At 54.3% G+C, this 17,765-nt stretch overlaps 1 protein-coding gene across 3 annotated transcripts in view; it reads left to right on the top strand.

Annotated features, from left to right (window-relative positions):
- IGSF21 (immunoglobin superfamily member 21) overlaps positions 1–17,765 on the top strand; it is a 267,450-nt gene that overhangs the window by 238,112 nt on the left and 11,573 nt on the right. For all 3 annotated transcript variants that reach the window (XM_084651925.1, XM_084651926.1, XM_084651924.1), the window contains exons 5-6: positions 1,369–1,484; positions 6,421–6,892. In XM_084651925.1, the coding sequence (XP_084508051.1) occupies positions 1,369–1,484; positions 6,421–6,892 (588 nt within the window). The remainder of the gene's footprint in view (positions 1–1,368; positions 1,485–6,420; positions 6,893–17,765) is intronic.

A 17,765-nucleotide genomic window follows, 5' to 3' on the forward strand; every position in this document is an offset into this window, starting at 1 on the left:
GGTGGGAGCCACGTCACAGTCTCTGTGCTGGGACAGCCCAGGCCTCCGGCTCCGTCTGAGGCTGGGTCTCGCTGAGAGGCGAGGCTGTTTGGAGCCGTCTGCCGAGGAGCCAGGGGAGATATCCGAAGTGACATTTGCCGTGATGCCGCGACTCACACATCGGCGTGCCATGGTAATGGCGGGGGAGGAGAACGCATGCGCCGCTCTCATTCGGGGCTGGGAGGTGTCACGGTCTGGCCAACTGGAAACTACGATTCTCCCATGAACTTGGTCAACTGCACACGCTGCTAACACCTGCTCTGCAACACACCTCGGGGGTGGGGGTGCAGAACAAGAGGGCAAGGGGGAGGCGTGGGGGAGTGTGTGTGGGCACCTGGTTATGGGGGGGTATGGATGTACCGTGGCTGGTGTCGTAGAAGGCATGTGTGTCTGGGGAGGTTCTGCAGTGCGTTCTGTATATGTGTGTGGGTGTGAGGGGTAGGGCATGGGTGATCGGGGGGAGGGATAGCTCAGTGGTTTGAGCATTGGCCTGCTAAACCCAGGGTTGTGAGTTCAATCCTTGAGGGGGCCATTTAGGGATCTGGGGCAAAAATTGGGGATTGGTCCAGCTTTGAGCAGGGGGTGGGACTAGATGACCTCCTGAGGTCCCTTCCAACCCTGAGATTCTATGATTCTATGATCTGGCGTGGTATATGCATGTATATTAGTAATATATTGGTGCATGGGGGGGTTCCCGTGTTTGCATGCGGTACTGTATATGTGCGCCTGTGTTGTGTACACAGGTGTGTGTACACAGACTTGTGGGGGGTGCATTAGGTGGAGCATGACCTTGTGCATGCATGTGTACACAGCACGTACACAAGTGTGATTACGGGTCACGGGGGGGAAGTGGGTCTGGCCGATGTTTGGAAGTGTGTGTCAGAGTGTGTAATGCCGACAGACCCCGGTCGCTGGGATCGAACCGGGGACCTCTGGAGCTTAGTGCATGACCCTCTACGGCATGAGCTAAAAGCCAACTGGCTCTTCGCTGAGGCTGTAGGGCAAACTCATTAACCTCTCTCTCTAAGTGGTCTGGGTGCCACTAGATGGGACAGAACCCACACCCAGAAGGTGTGTGGCTTACACGTGCACTGGTGTGGTACGTGTGGGGTGCGTATATGGGGTGCTTGTGTATTTGGGGAGGGGGGCACATTGAGTCTCCACATGTTCCTCTGGGGCTCGCCCTGTCCCAACCCTCTTCCCCACTGCCCTGTCCCAGTCCCAGCTGGCGAGCCCCGTGGGACAGGCTCCTTGTCCGATCTCTGTTCGGCGCGGCTCAGGGCACCATAGCAGGGCACTGGTAATAATCCTGGCCTTTCTCCCCAACAGCGCCTCCCATCTCCATCTCAGTCATTGCTGCGGACACGCCCGCCCCCTTCAGCCGCTACCAAGCGCAGAACTTCACTTTGGTCTGCATAGTCTCTGGAGCGAAGCCTGCCCCGGCGGTGAGTACAGCAAGCGCACGGGAGACCCCGTGGCACTTTGGTTCCTGCCCCGCATACCTGGCGCTGCCGGCCTGCCGAGCCGTCCATCTCTCCAGCCCTGCAAGCCATGCTCATGCAATGCAGGCACTCGTGCACGCACTGCGGGGTTGGTACAGGGCGCACAGGGGCGGCAGCGCCCACCTGCCCTGCCCAGACAGCAGGGTGGCATCTGCAGAGCCTGCAGCAGGTGCAATGAAATCAGGTGCAGCGGAGTCATCTACAGGCCAGAGGGACGTTCCCATGCGCCATGTGTCTGCATCGCTACAGTCCAAGCTGAGACATGCGGGATGGCGGGCGAATGGGCCTGATGCTTTGCGTGGAGCACGCCCTGGAGTAGACGCGCTTCCCCACCCCTCCTCGGATCCTTCTCCCCGGTGCAAATAGTAACCCCCCACTCCGGCCTCCTTCCCAGGGCTGATCTCCCCTGTAGGATCCCCAGCCACCCTCACCCCCAGGGCCCTCGTTACCTACCATCTTCAGTTCTGGCCCCAGCTCCACTCCGTGCTGGGCCTGGTGCTGATACACGGCTGCGGTCTCTGAAGCGAAGTGTCTTATTGTCCGTAGTGACGCATGTGCCAGAGAATTGTGGCTGCCGCGCTGCAGAGGAATCTACTGGGGTCAGACAGGGTAAACGGCCTGTATGTTACCTGGCTGGGCACAGGTTTGTGCCTCACCAAGTAAAAATGCAAGCCATGTGCCAGCCAGGAACCAGGACGTTTTTCAGCCTCTTGAGCGTCCTGGGTTGGTGAGACCCTGAATCAAACTGGCCTTGTGTGGAGGAGATTGAGACGAATGGGTTTTACCCTTTGCATGCCAGGCAGCAGCCAGCCCCGCCATCGGAATCAGGTTCCATTTTCTTCCAGTCAACAAAGAAATCTGCCCCCCAGTCAGTCCGGTTGGGACTGGGACCCCGTCCGGCTGGCAGGGATGTCAGGAAGAAGAGTGGCCTTGGCTTGGGCTAGCCGTCCAGCCCAGCCGTGGTGCCCTGAAGGCCAGGGGCCAGATCTAGTTTGAAACCACGAGGGAAACGCTAGTTCCTGATTTTACAGACTCATCCCGCAGCGCAGTCTGAAGGAAGATGCCTGGGACTGGAATAACAGCGGGGCGGTGAGTCAGGTGTGAGGTTCATCGGCAGAGCTGGCAGGTGGACTCCTGCCCACGTCACTGGTGAAATCCACTCCCGATCACCCACAAGCTGCGACCAAACCAATGTCATTGCCCGCCAGGCTCGAAAGGCTTCCATGGTGGAGACCAGGCGGAGCTGGTGCCCCCTACTGGGGCTGTTGAAGGCTGTGATACATACCTCCCCCTGCCTCCTGGTCTACACCAGCCAGGTGTGACTGGGAGCACAAGTGTCAGGGCACTGAGTCATCTACACCTGCTGTGGGATGGTGGTAAAGATGGCCAGGCCCTGTCTCTGCTAGCCCTGCTGCCCTTGGAGACACCCTGGTGGGCGTGTAAAGGGGGGGCATGGTGCGGGGAGGAGCGGTTCAGGTGGGATATAGTGCAGCCACAGGCTCTGGGGAGAAATGCCATTGCCTTGGGGAGGGAGGAGAAAGGCAGCACCCTGTTGTCAGTTCCCAGGAAGGGTGGGAGGTACGGCAGTGGGGGTGGGGATATAGGTGGGGTGGTGGGGATGGGGATGGGTCAGGGAGAGGGTGTGAATGCAGGTGGTGGGGACGGTAGGTATGGATGGAGCAGGGACGATGCTAGGTATAGGTGGTGGGGACAGGTGGAGTGGGGGTTAGCAGTGGCAGGGGGTACAAGCAGCGGTGATGGGCACAGGTGCAGAGGTAGGTATGGATGGAGCGGGGGCAGCGGTGGGTATAGGTGGAGTGGGGAGTAGTGGTGGAGGGAGTGGGGGTGGCAGAGGCTATGCCTGGGGATAGCAGGCACAGGTGGGGTGGTGGTGGGCACCAGTGAGGATGGTGGGGGTAGCTGTGAGGAGGTGGAGGAGGGTCCTAGGAGGCACTAGGAGTTCCCTCCATGCAAAGTATGGATTGTTTTCAGCTGAGTCTCGCTCTGGGGGAAGGTGCCAGACTGACAGCTCTGAAGACAGGAGTCCTCTGGGTGGCCCAGAGCAGGTCCAGCCTAGACAGCAGCAGGGGATGTTTCTCCCAAACCTGGGCCCACCTGTAAAGGTGAATAGTCCCTGGGTGTGTGCCCCAACAGCCAAAGGTGCTTCATGATTGAGGTTTTACTGATGTTTAAACCTGCCCACAGGAATGAAGCTGAGATCCACCAAACTCATCTCACATGTGCTACATGCTCATTGCCAGCTCAGGCCAGATTCTGACTGGCACCACCACCTTCACCTCTTTCCAGCCTCTGCCCCCCCCCCCCCCGTTTCCCCAGGGAAACGCTGTTAGATGCTCTCGTTTGCTCGGCACTCACATGAACATACAGGCTCACAGCAAAGGCCTTAGTCCACTGCATCAGGTGATGTCTTCGGCAGGTTTTATTGTCTAAGCTTTTTTGAAGGCAGGCTCTGAACTTAGTTTGTGAATGATTTTCCTTTAAATAAACACACAGAGGAGACTGGGGGGTTCTCTGCTCTGTCAAAGGATCAGGAGTTATTCCAGCCTCTGCATTCTGATGTTCAAGGCATTTAAATAAAAATATTGTGTCATTTTTCAAACACTTATCTCCGAAGAGTCCTGCAGCCTTTATATTACACCGGGACTTCAGAGACTTTGAAGGAGTGCTTTGAAATGGAATACAGTTCTGCTGTAGAGTGGCTTTCAAAATCCCTACGCAGGCATTGTTGTGTCTGCGAGGGACACTCACCCTGAGATCTCAACACGCGCACCCATGGCTGCTGCCCTCGTGAGCACTCTGACATACACACGCACCCTGCTCACACACCATTTCCTCACACACTCACCTCAGACACACACTCACCCCCTGCACACACTCACCTTCTCGGATACACACTATATACACACACTCACCTTTTCATGCATGCACTCACCTTCTCAGATAAACATGCACACCCCCTACACATTCACCCCCACTCACCTTCTTGTGCAGACACTTCACACCCTCTCCAACTCTCTCTCATGCCCTCTGGACTTTCCCCTCACACTCGGCTGCTCATGAGCAGTCCTGCGTCCTCTTGCTCTCTCACACGCTCATTCTTAGCCTGTGACACAGACAGACACACACCCGTGTCTCGCACACACTCACCTCACTCGGACACTCCGGCTCATCTCTGCACCTGCACAGAGAGATCATCGGCTGTTGTCTAGTGGCACACCCTCCCCTCTGCCTTGCCCACACATTCTGTGTCCCAGGATCAGTGAGGAGGCTGGGGTCAGCGAAGCGGTAGAGGACAGTGCTGGATGAATAATGTCTCATGCAGGCAGCCTCAGGGAGCCAACTTGTGTCCCACCCCAGTGACTCTCTGGCCATCCGTCCCTGTCACGCTGCCCAACCGTCCTCTGCTGGCATTGGCCACCTCAGCCTGTCTGGCCTTGTCGCTCCTGGAAGGCATTGTGGGTAACATAGCGCAGCGTCTCTTGTGACTATTACTGGCAGGGCTGTTTCTTTAGCTCAGTGGCCAGGTGCAGGCCTAGAAAGTTAGCGGACCCCGGTTCTAGTCTCGGCTCACCTCTGCCAGAGATCACCAGCCTTATGGAGAAGCACCAAAAGAGACCAAGAGGGGATACGAAGGTAGAAGCTAATGGAGTCCCCCGCCCCACCACCACATTGACTTGCCCATTCTCCTGGCTCCTTGGTGTGTGATACCAACTTAGGTCCCCGTATGCATCAGTAGGTCGGGTGACTGGGGTCTCAGGGAGTCTGAAGGTGGGAGAGTCCATCTCAGATCACCTCTCAGTGCGACCCAGAGTCCTTCAGACCCAGGTTGCTGGTTCAAATCTAGCCAGGGCAGATCGTAGCTGGAAGTTGCTGCTGTCCAACAGCCGTTCAGTGGCCTGGATGGGACGGGTTGTGTTTGCTGTGATCCCGAGCGGACAAGTGTCTGTCCAATGGGCAGCCCCACAGAGGCCAAGAGCTGGATGAAGCTACGCTCTGGTCCCAGGGACGGACGGCTCACGGGGGTCAGAGTGGAGCAGGCTCATTGGCACAGAAAGGAGCTGCCAATGCGGCGCCATCGAGTCCCCCCCTGTCTCTGGGACTCTGGCTGTCCCTGTGAATCCTTGGTTTCAGAGTAACAGCCGTGTTAGTCTGTATTTGCAAAAAGAAAAGGAGGACTTGTGGCACCTTAGAGACTAACCAATTTATTTGAGCATAAGCTTTCGTGAGCTACAGCTCACTTCATCGGATGCATGCAGTGGAAACTGCAGCAGACTTTATATACACACAGAGATCATGAAACAATACCTCCTCCCACCCCACTGTCCTGCTGGTAATAGCTTATCTAAAGTGATCCATTTAATCCAGGCTTTCTCACCCCCCCCCCTTTTCCCGGGGGGGGACACACACACACAAACTCACTCTGCCTGGATTTATGCTGGACATGGCCCACCTTGATTACCATGCACATTGTAGGGAGAGTGGTCACTTTGGATGGGCTGTTACCAGCAGGAGAGTGAGTTTGTGTGTGGCGGGGTGGAGGGTGAGAAAACCTGGATTTGTGCTGGAAATGGCCCAACTTGATGATCACTTTAGATAAGCTGTTACCAGCAGGACAGTGGGGTGGGAGGAGGTATTGGTTCATGATCTCTGTGTGTATATAAGGCACGCATCCGATGAAGTGAGCTGTAGCTCACGAAAGCTGATGCTCAGATAACTTGGTTAGTCTCTAAGGTGCCACACGTCCTCCTGTTCTTCCTGTGAATCCTGTGTGCTTGCCAGCAGGTGAGGGGGGGGCGTCCTTTGGGACCCAGGGTGAGTGGCCAGCAGTAACCCAGGCCCTCCCTCTTTCCCTCCCCAGGTGTATTTTAAGAGAGACGGGGAGCTCATAGAAGTGGTGCCCCTCCTGGAGCCTCCATCCAGCGCCGCCGGGTTACAGGACGGCCGAGCTGCTCGGAACCTGCTGAACCGCGACCTGGATGACACCAAGATGCAGAAGTCCCTATCCCTGCTGGACGTGGAGGACCGGGGCGGGCGGCCCTACACGGAGGACCCCCTCAAGAGCCTCACCCCTGACCCGGGACTTCTGTTCAGCCCGGCCACCGAGATCATCCCAGAGACTGTGGTGAGCCGGGAGTTCCCGAGGTGGGTCCACAACATGGAGCCCGTCTACTACTTCCACCACACGCACATCCCCCTCAGCGACGGCACCGTGGAGGTGCGGGCCATGCTCATGTGGACGCTTAACCCGCAGATAGACAATGAGGCGCTCTTCAGCTGTGAGGTCAAGCACCCCGCGCTCTCCATGCCCATGCAGGCCGAGGTCACGCTAGGTAAGGCGCGCACGGGGGCGGGGTGGTTTAAAGGGACACGGCGTCATGTCTGATTCGCAGTGCTCTCGGCTTTTGTCTGTCTGGTTTAGGGTGATAAAGACCCCTCCGGCCTTACGCTCCTTCTCTCTTTCATCCTCTCTCTCCTTCTCCCATCCCACCTCCTCCAGCTCCCCCCACCCTTTCTTTCCTACCACACCGTGTTTTCTCTCTCTTGCTCATCTCTCTCCCCTCCCACACTCTTTCCTACCCTTTGCTTTGCTTTCCAAGTCTTTCTGCTCCTGCCTGGGCATGGAAGGAGGCCTGCCGACTGTGGGTTGAGGGGCTTCTTTGGGTCTCTGTGTCTGCTGGTTATGGGAGGGGGTGGCAGTCAGGACCCTTGGGGTGTGTCTAAACAGCAGCCGGTGGCACGCCTCCCAGCCTGGGGAGACAGATCCATGCAAGTGGGGCTCGAGCATGGGTGCTAAAAAGAGCAGTGTGGCCGTCGGGGCTCTAACTGGAGCCCGGGCGCTCAAGCTTAGGGTTCTTAGGTTCTATCAGGCAAGGTTCTATGGGGGTTCTTGGGTTCTGTGATCAGCTGAGGGAAGCTGCTTCCCTCCCTCCCCGGTGCCCGCTGCAATGGAGCATGGCCTAGTGGAGAAACCATTGGACTAGGATTTGAGAAACTGGTTCTATTCCCAGGTGACCTTGAGCAAGACACTTACTTGCCTCAGTTTCCCCATCTGTCAAATGGAGATAATGATCCTGACCTCCTTTGTAAAGCACTTTGGGATCCCTGGATGGAAAACGCTAGATAAGCGCTACTTACGATGATGAACTGCACCTTGAGCTGTGATTCTGTTCGCTCTCAGGAGCTAAGCCTTGTCAGCTCTTGGAGGGGTGACCCCCCCCAAGGCACATACCTGGGGTGTACGGGGCAGTAATGCCAGATATACATCAGAAGATGCTCCTCTCTCTGAGCCAGAACTGGGCTAATGGGTGAGCAGGGGGGATGCTGGGAGAGGCTGTCCTGCTAGAAGGGCCGTGTCCTGCAGGAGACGTAAAACCAAGCTTCTGACCACTTGCAAGCGTGAAAGATGCCCTGGCGCTTTTTGCCACAGCGGGCATTACCCTGGCTGTTCTGCAGGTGTCCCTCGTTTCTCCTACAGCATTGTGTGGTGTAGCTGCGCTGTTACGCTCCCCAGAGGGGGTTGCATTTAACCACGGCTGCGTGATGAGTGGATATACGCTGTGTTGGCTGCTCCAGGAGTCAGTCTCCTTTACTCTCCCTTATTTCTGGCTGCCTGTTCGTTCAGCCCCTTCCTTAACCCTCTGCTAACCCAGGGGAATGTTTGAGACCTGCAACCGCTCAGTTCCCCTCCTGCCCTGCACCACATTCACCTCTCTCCCTCAGTGCCTTGGCCACACACCAGTTCCTCGGAGATTGTTCTGCCAGGCCCATTGGGCGCCCTCACGCACTGGGCCGAGGGGCCAAGGTGGGGCCCTCGGAACACCTCTTACCTGGCTCTCTGCGCTGGGGCAGATTCCAGCCCTCTCCCCCGGCGACGCAGCCCTTGTGCTGAATGGCACTGGCTCCTGTGCCCAGTCCCATGGCAGCCACCAGAAATGGGGCAGCCACCACATCCGCAAGGGCTGGCTTGGCCTCAGTGTCCTCCGTTGCCAGCGCTGCACCTGAAGCCGGCATCTTTCCAGGCCCTCGTTGACCCATCGGTCTGAGGGTCTCTCCCGGGGGAGGGTTGGCACGGCCCCGAGAGCCTTTTGCAGCGGGCACCCACTGTGGCACCCAGTCGGAAGGAGCAAAGCTCACTGTTACACCCACAGCCCCGAACCTCCCAGCTGGCTCCTTTAGACAAAAGATAAGGGGGGCTGGGGCACCCTTTCCTTGTCCCCAGAGAAATGCTGAGCAAAGAGTGGAGGAAGGGAAATACCTTGTGGCCAGAGGCAAGGCTTAGTCAGCAACCAGCTCTGCCCTGCCAGTGCTTCTCCGTCTGGGCCCACAGCACCACCTGCTTTCCAGCCGGGCCAAAGCTTACGGTGCCTTTGTGGGGTGGCCCTGGGAGGTTTGGACTCTCCTCTGCCTCACGCCTCATGTTCTATCCCCACTACAGAGACGCACTGAGCGTGCCACGCCCAGATCTTGGCTTCTGTGGGCCAAGCACCTCATGGCAGGGGACATTTTTGGCAAGGGATCCTCTCATCTAGATCTGCCCTTGCTGTGATGGATGGAGCCAGTTTGCTGACCTTCAAAGCTTGTCCCTTTCCCCCAGTCTTTGCCAGAGCACCTCTGTCTGGGGGCAGTTCAAGGCTCTTTGCTTCATGGGCAAGAATCCATTGACCTTTAATGGACTCAGCATCATTTAAGTTACTTGTTTTATTTCAGTTCATAGACATTCCTCTGCTCTGGATACCAAAACAGCCCTTATCCAATAGGAGCCAAAGCAAATCTTCCCCTCGCGCCCAGCGTGCATTTAAAGAGCTGCACTCCAGGGTTAAACAAGCAAGCCCTGGGATGCCATGAAGGGGTCCCAGCCATACATGCAAAGGAAGAGGGGGATTTGCACTGAAAGTACTGCCCAGACTCATCAGTGTAGCCACATCCTCCAGTGGGTCTTCTAGCCTTTCCGCTCAAGGCACCCACTCCGGCACGGACTTCACCCTCCTGCCTGGTGGCTGTGTCGGCCCTGGAGTCCTGCTCTGTCCCTAGAGCGGGCACAGCATGGCCAGCAACAGCCCAGCCACCCTCTGTGCTAACCCTGCAAGTGCGCCCCACACTGGGGGAGAAGGCTGTCCTGAGTCCATGTCTGCTGAGGGAGCCAACAGGCAGATCCATTCGCGCCGGCCAGCTAGAGAGGAAAGTTTGTTTTTTTGTGATGTGGCCCTCAGGAACCAGAAAGAGAGCTCCTCTCCCCGAAACTCATTGCACCCATCACAGTCATCAGAGGGTAACTATCTTCAGCACTATCTGGGCTGGATTCAAATCAGCCGCTGCAGAATCAAAGGGTTTCCTAGCGCATGACCAATCAGCTAAGCTGTCCATTTCCCCCTTCCCACCCCTGGCTGACTGTACCCCTCTTTCCTGACACATTCCTGTCTCCATAGCAGAAAACTCAGTATAACAAGGAAATTATGGGAGAGAGGCGGGGAATCTTCTGCTCTCAGTTGTCTTTAGCAACTAACGCTGGAACTAACAAGGCTCCAAATCGTGCTGACTTTATGAAAGTGGCTCCTTCCCCCGCTTGTAAAGCAATTCACTCTTCAATGAGAGCCTCTCCAAAACAGCCCCAGCACTTCAAAAGGAAGAAGAGAGGAAGCATCTTGCATCCTTGCTGTTTTCTCCAAGCATATCAGACAGCAAAAGCTGCTCCTCTCAGTCCATTATTTTTCAGCCCAGAGAGGATTAAAGCCACCCTCATTAATATTTCAGGTTCCAGCACCCAAGATTAATTATCTCTTTCCTCTTGCTGGCGCAAAAAAATATAGAAAATCCCATTCAGCAGACACACTGCACAATGAAAAGGTCACTGTGTGATTGTTAAATGAAGTAGCTTAAAGGGGAGGCAGGACTTAACCTGCCCATTGGTTTCCCTGTGTGCTGAGAGTATTTTTCACTACGCAACCCTCACCGCACGTCTCATGTCCCTTCAGATTGCAGTGTTGCATCCCCCCTTTGGGTAATGAGACTCCCAAATCCATGGCAGACCCTGGATCTGTAGAAGGGGTGAATATCCCTGATGCTGAGGACAAGGCCTGGCTGGATTGGTGCACGTGTAAGAATTCTGGGAGATAACCAGCTATGTGGTTTGCAGGCCAGAGCAGAAGCCATGTTCAGGTGACTCAGAGATGCTGAGAGAAGTATGGGGGGAGGTGAGCAGTCCTCAGTGGTGAAAGGACAGGTTAAGGACTATTTAGAAAAGCTGGACATGCACAGGTCCATGGGGCCAGATCTAATACACCCAAGGGTGCTGAGGGAGTTGGCTGATGTGATTGCAGAGCCATTGGCCATTATCTTTGAAAACTCGTGGCGATCAAGGAAGGTCCCGGATGATTGGAATAAGGCAAATATAGTGCCCTTGTTTAAAAAAGGGAAGAAGGAGAACCTGGGGAACTACAGACCAGTCAGCCTCACCTCAGTCCCTGGAAAAATCATGGAGCAGGTCCTCAAGGAAACCATTTTGAAGCACTTGGAGAAGAGGAAGGTGATCAGGAACAGTCAACATGGATTCACTCAGGGCAAGTCATGCCTGACCAACCTGACTGCCTTCTGTGATGAGATAACTGGCTCTGTGGGTATGAGGAAAGCGGTGGACATGATATAGCTTGACTTTAGCAAAGTTTTTGATATGGTCTCCCACAGAATTCTTCCCAGCAAGTTAAAAAATGGATGAATGGACTACAAGGTGGATAGAAAGCTGGCTAGAATGTCGGGCTCAATGGGTAGTGATAAATGGCTTGATGTCTAGTTGGCAGCCAGTATCAAGCGGAGTGCCCCAGAGGTCGATCCTGGGGCTGGTTTTGTTCAACATTTTTATTAATGACCTGGATGATGGGATGGATTGCAGCCTCAGCAAGTTCGCAGATGACACTAAACTGGGAGGAGAGGTAGATACTAAATTGGGAGGAGGGTAGGGATAGGGTCCAGAGTGACCTAGACAAATTGGAGGATTGGGCCAAAAGAAATCTGATGAGGTTCAACAAGGACAAGTGCAGAGTCTTGCACCTAGGACGGAAGAATCCCATGCACTGCTACAGGGTGGGGACCAACTGGCTAAGCAGCAGTTCTGCAGAAAAGGACCTGGGGTTACCGTGGACAAGAAGCTGGATATGAGTCTGCAGTGTGCCCTTGTTGCCAAGAAGGCTAACGGCATGTTGGGCTGCATTAGTAGGAGCATTGCCAGCAGATTGACGGAAGTGATTATTCCCCTCTAGTCAGCACTGGTGAGGCCACATCTGGAGCATTGCATCCAGTTTTGGGCCCCCCACTACAGAAAGGATGTGGACAAATTGGAGAGAGTCCAGCGAAGGGCAACGAAAATGATTAGGGGACTGGAACACATGACTTACGAGGAGCAGCTGAGGGAACTGGTCTTGTTTACTCTGCAGAAGAGAGGAATGATGCGGGATTTGATAGCAGCCTTCAACTACCTGAAGGGGGGTTCCAAAGAGGATGGAGCTCAGCTGTTCTCAGTGGGAGCAGATAACAGAACGAGGAGTAATGGTCTCAAGTTGCAGTGGGGGAGGTTTAGGTTGGATATTAGGAAAAACTATTTCACTAGGAGGGTGGTGAAGCACTGGAATTGGTTCCCTAGGGAGGTGGTGGAATCTCCTTCCTTAGAGGTTTTTAAGGTCAGGCTTGACAAAGCCCTGGCTGGGGTGATTTCGTTGGGGATTGGTCCTGCTTTGAGCAGGGGGTTGGACTAGATGGCCTCCTGAGGTCTCTTCCAACCGTGATCTTCCATGATTCTATGAAGCAGATTGTTCATCTGAGCTTTCGGTGCTGTTGTAAATTTCCAGCTGGGAGTCCAAGTTACCAGATCCTGTGAGAATTAGCCTCAGTAGAACTGGCCAAAAAAAATGCTAATTGTTTTTCCTGGGAACTTTTACAGCATCTTATCCTGAAAATTTTCAGATTTTTCAACAACAAAAGCAGACGGATGAACAAAAAAACCCAAAAAACCCAGCTGTTTTTTGAAAACTAAACATATTTTCGGTAAAAATATTTTGCTTTTGGTTAGAAATGCTCAGTTTTAGACAATCAAAAATGTTTACCCCCCCCCCCCAAAAAAAGTTGGATTTTGATTTTTTGTATGGAAAAAAAGTCAGATATTTTTCACTCCCTGCCGATGACCGAGATGGCAGGCATTCCAGAAAGCCCCGTACCGTTTGCAGGCCTCACAAAGCAAGTGTTGCCAAACAGGTGAAAAAGAGGAAGTGAGACTGCCAACTGGAGCTCCCTTCACTTCAACAAGCATAACCTCAGAGGTGCTAAATGCTGGCTCATTGCACCTCACTGGAGGTGTATGGGGCGAGACTGTATTTGTAACAGTGCCGTGTAAAGGAGAGTCCTGATTTGAAGTCCTAATTTCTTCCCCTCTAACTGTTGGAGGGAGGGAATCTCCATGGTGCTCTCAAAAGCAAACAGCCGTGGAGCTTTGCCAGCACACCTTTCTCCTGTTCTTCCAGTACTGGCCACGCATGTACGTTAGCCCCAGTAATGTGGGTGCTGGGGTAAAATTTTGAACGGGGATTGTTGAGGAGCAGGATCTGTGGGTTCCCTAAGCATTGAACAGAGGCCCCAAACTCATTGCTCATAGATCATCACTGAGTTATCAGGTGATAACAGCTTTCTGTCCCTGCCAAATCCTGGATTCGATTCAAACCAGTGAGTGGCCCTGGCCAAACTTTTCTGAGGCCTGATTTCAAACTCCCTGAAATCAGTGGCAGTCTTTCTGTGAACTTCAGTGGGCTTTGGATCAGGCACTTCCCAACTCTGGATCTCCCCAAACCTTGGGACTAACTCATCACTAGTTCCCTGAGAAGCACTGTGTGTCTGCCTTTCTCCTCCTCCAAGATTTGTTCTGCTCTGAGTACCGAGGACCTGTCAGTGCCTCCTCTCCCCTACATACACATAAAGGCATTTCCCCTCAGCCCAAGGGCAGGAGTAACACGGCCAGATTTGCATTGCAACAGGTGGGTAAAGTCAGCATGAATTAATGCAGAGCAAGATTAGAAGCAGCAGGAAAGAGAGAGGACTTGCCAAAGGTACCCCTGTTCTCCATGATAAAGCCTATTCCACCACTCTGCTGGGACAGAAGTCCAGGGATCTATCCAGATGAACTATTAACAAGGGGAGAGAAAGGCATAGCCACTGGAATCCATGTAGGACAGACTGACCCAAATCTGCTCCCGGACACCAAAGCTTTAGAGTTCCTCGCCACCTGAAATCCAGTCCTTGTGTCAGGAAGTTCCTATAGAGCCAGGTTCCGTTTCTCTTCTCCTCCCAAACCCTGAGACCGATTGTCATCAAAGGACCCAGAGCCCATGTAGTGGAAGGAAACGGTGGAGCTCTCCTGTCTGAAACCATCCGGCTAGCAGCTTGAAGAGGCCTGGCAGAGGAACATCCTCAAACAGCAAGAGGAGCCAATGGACTTGATCATCCTGTTGATGGTGCCTGGCTTCAGATCAGGCAGTGGCATCACGATGAGCAAGAGGGACCAGGCAGAGACAGCTGCTGCTGAGAAGGTTGTTTGTATCTGCGGAGAATGAAGCTCAGCAAAATGAAAGCTTGGAAGCAGATCCCATCCCATGCCTGCCCCACCTCCCTGCTGGTCAGTGCACCACGGGATTTGTTAGGACAGCTGCGCTGTGCTCCTGCTACAGATCTGGACCCCGCCAAGGGGGAGCTGTGTTCATGAGTGTGAGCGTGGGACGTGCAAAAGCATCTGCTGGTGCTCTCTGCTCCTCCCATCCCATCCTCCCACACACAGTGATCCCAACCCTCTAGCTGTCACTCAGTCTCCAGTCGTGAGCCCAGTGTTCCCCAAAGGAGTCAGGTCTGCAGCTAAACTAGAACCAGAACCTCCAGTCCCTGAACACTGGGGATGCTTGGCTGCAGATCTGAGTTCTGCAGCTCAGGCCCGTCTTTGGGTAGGGCACCCATAAACCATCCAGCAACACTTACAGCTGCCCACAGTCCTGGGGGCTCAGGGTCTCGGCCTCTGACCACTTGTGAGCCAAAAGGCAGGGTCTGAGAATCAAACCCTACACCACCAAATGGTAGCATTTGCGCATCTCCTTGGCTAATCTACTGGCGCATGTGACAAACCGGTGCTTTGCCTTGTGTCTGTCCCCGCCGACAAACAACCCACAGGAGAAAGGCAGCCTATGATGGTGGCTCTTCTGATGCTCTCATCTACAGCATTATAAGAACACTGGGGCTAAGCTCTTACACATCAGCGAAGCGCCTGGTCTGCTCTACGGAAGTTGTGTCTTTCTCTGCAGAGTCAGAGTGGAGAGGAGGGGGTGAGCGCATTGGATTCGCTGTGGCTGGAGTCTGTGTCAGGACTGGCACTCTCTGACCTTGTGCTGGCAACAGATCAAAGATCCAGCTTGATTTTTACAGCTGTCCGCTCCAGAGCAACTAGCCTAATGGTGCAGTACTGGGAGCTTGGCGGCTGCTGCCCACATGGCCACCCCCTGCTGTTAGGTCATGCTGAGAGATTGAAGGACAGATGTTTCCCACGCTGTTGCATCTTGCAGGTGACCAATGTCTCCATGCATGGAGGCAGAAGTTGGCTATTTCCCCTCACCAGGTGTTTCCTGGACAGTCGACGTGTTGGAAATCCCAGTAGGCTCCATCAGACTCCTCCGGTTGGAGTTCCCATCGCCCCAGTAGCCCCATTGCTCTCTTCCTGAGTCAAGTTGCCAGCTGGAACCAATGTGAGAACTTCCATCTGGAAATTCCCCTGGAGCCCTTTCCCAGCCATACAGCATGTGCCCTCACCACATGCCGGAGTGCTCGCTCGGCCAGCCCTGCTCCTCAGGCAGACGGGCTTTGCCCACGGAGCTGACATTGGTTCTTCATAGCCGGGTTGGCGGTGGCCTCCTGTCTGTGAACTACTGGCTGCTCCCCCAGCCAGGCAACATCCTCTCTTCAGCAGGGGTAGGAGCACTTAGCAACCTCCCATTCCTGAGCACAGCTGGGCCAATAACAGAGTTTTTACTTTGCTGATAATGCCGAAAAATCTGAAAAAAAAAAACCAAAATCCATTTGGATGGAACTGAAAAAAAGATTATTTTTTTAAACATTTTCGTAATCTGGAAAAGAAAAAAAAATGGTTTTGTTCCAACCTTGAGTGGTTTTTAATGGTTTTCTTTAAACCATTCATTAAAATTGAAAGACACTTCAAAACAAAGCATCATTTTGAACCCAAAAAGTCACCGCAATTTGAGGGTGTTTTTTTCCGGTTCGAGCAATTTGTCGAAACCAACACAAATTCGAGAACCAGTTTGGTGTCGCCGATTCTTCATTTTACCCCGAAAGCCATTTCAGCAGACACATTTTGCCTCGCTCGTCCTCAGCTCCGGGAGGGGCCCAGAACCCAAATGGCAGGAGCCTGTGCCGAGCCAAGCAAGCTCAGAAGACAGGTGGTGAGCTAAAGAGATGAGACGGTTGTGCCAAGCACCGGGGCTGCTGTGGCACAAAGCGAGCCAGGGCCCGCTCTGTGGGGAGCGTGGCCAGATGGCTGCCGTGCGTTTCTTCCTGCTGCTGTGCCTTAAGGAACCCTGACTCAGATCACAGCCCTGCGGGGGCAGGAGGATGGAGCCAGAGGGGTGTTTCTGAGCAGTGGGGAATCAAGGGACACAGGTGGATTCTGGGAAGATGGATGAGGAGGCAAATAACCCGCTGCCGCCTTTCCCTGTTACCGGAGGACATCATGTCAGGCCGTCACAGGCGATTAACCGCCCGTCAGGCTGTGGCCGGGGTGGGACTCTGTCTCATTAGCTCACCAATGCCCGCTGTCTCTGAAGGCCAGAGCTGGCTAATGAGTGACTCGCTCTCATGCTTATTCATAGGGGAGCAGGTTTCGAGACGCGCTGATGATATCTCAGTGATTCATGGTTTCTGGCCCGTGTCCCCCTGCTGATCTCTGCCCAGATGCAGCAGCTGCCCTTGGCACCCCTGCCTTTGGCTGCAGGGCAAACACGCAGGCCCTGCAAGGGGAGATCACCCATCCTGCCATCGCCTAACCCACCTGTATTCCACCGTAGTCACGGGCGTGTCACCCACTGGCTGGTGTGTGTGCACCAGCGCCCTCTGCTGGCTGGCATCTGAGCCCCGCACTGGTGTGGGCTTTCGACTGCTAACAGCCGAGGAGGAAGCTGCTTCCCAGTCAAGGGGAAGGGGCTTGTGCTGTAGCAGCAAAAGGATCCCATCCAACCGCTCAGAAACAGGTGGATTAATGAAGAGCTATCTGGTCATCTAGTCTCTCTCCGTGGGGGTGCACCTACGCTCCCTACACCCGGCCGGCTGTGCAGTGAGGAGATATGGGGTGTCCAGGCCTCCGTGTCCTTCCTCAGCTCCACACATGATCTGCTCACATCCTGAAGCATAAAATCTGATTAGCTCTTTATTAACAGGCATAATGACTGCACCAGTGTTTATTAATGCGCATAAAAATTAGCCAGCTTCTTTTTTATACCCAGCCACAGTATCTGACTCTTCTGAGCATCCCACTGGCGTGAAGAAACCTTTGCTTTTAGCTGCCTGCCATCACTGTCACGACTGGCCCCTTGTTCTTAGCTGGTGGGTCTGGGGGAAAGGAGGAGGGAGGCACTGTGCAGTTTTTTCACTTGTCATCTGTGAAGAGACTAATCCCCTCCCACCCATTTCGTTCCCAGGCTCCACGGTCCTGGGTTCTGAAAGCTGCCATCACAGGCCAGCACTGATGTACCCTCTTCCCAGGGTTATGCACCGGGCCCTACCAAATTCACAGCCACGGAAAACGTGTCACGGACTGTGAAATCTGGTCTCCCCCTATGAAATCTGGTCTTTGGGTGCTTTTACCCTATACTACAGAGATTTCATGGGGGGGAGACCAGTGTTTCTCAAACTGGGGGTTCAGACCCAAAAGGGAGTTGCGGGGGGGTCACAAGGTTATTTTAGGGGGGGTTGCAGTATTGCCACCCTTACTTCTGCGCTGCCTTCAGAGCTGGGTGGCTGGAGAGCAGCAGCTGTTGGCCAGGTGCCCAGCTCTGAAGGAGGTGCCCCGCCAGCAGCAGCGCAGAAGTAAGGGTGGCAATTCCGCAACCCCCCGCTACAATCACTTTGCAAACCTCACCCCACCCCCAACTCCTTTTTAGGTCAGGACCCCTACAA

The sequence above is a fragment of the Lepidochelys olivacea genome (genome assembly GCF_965140295.1).
Source record: "Lepidochelys olivacea isolate rLepOli2 genome assembly, chromosome: 18".
In the NCBI taxonomy this organism is placed as follows: Eukaryota; Metazoa; Chordata; order Testudines; family Cheloniidae; genus Lepidochelys; species Lepidochelys olivacea.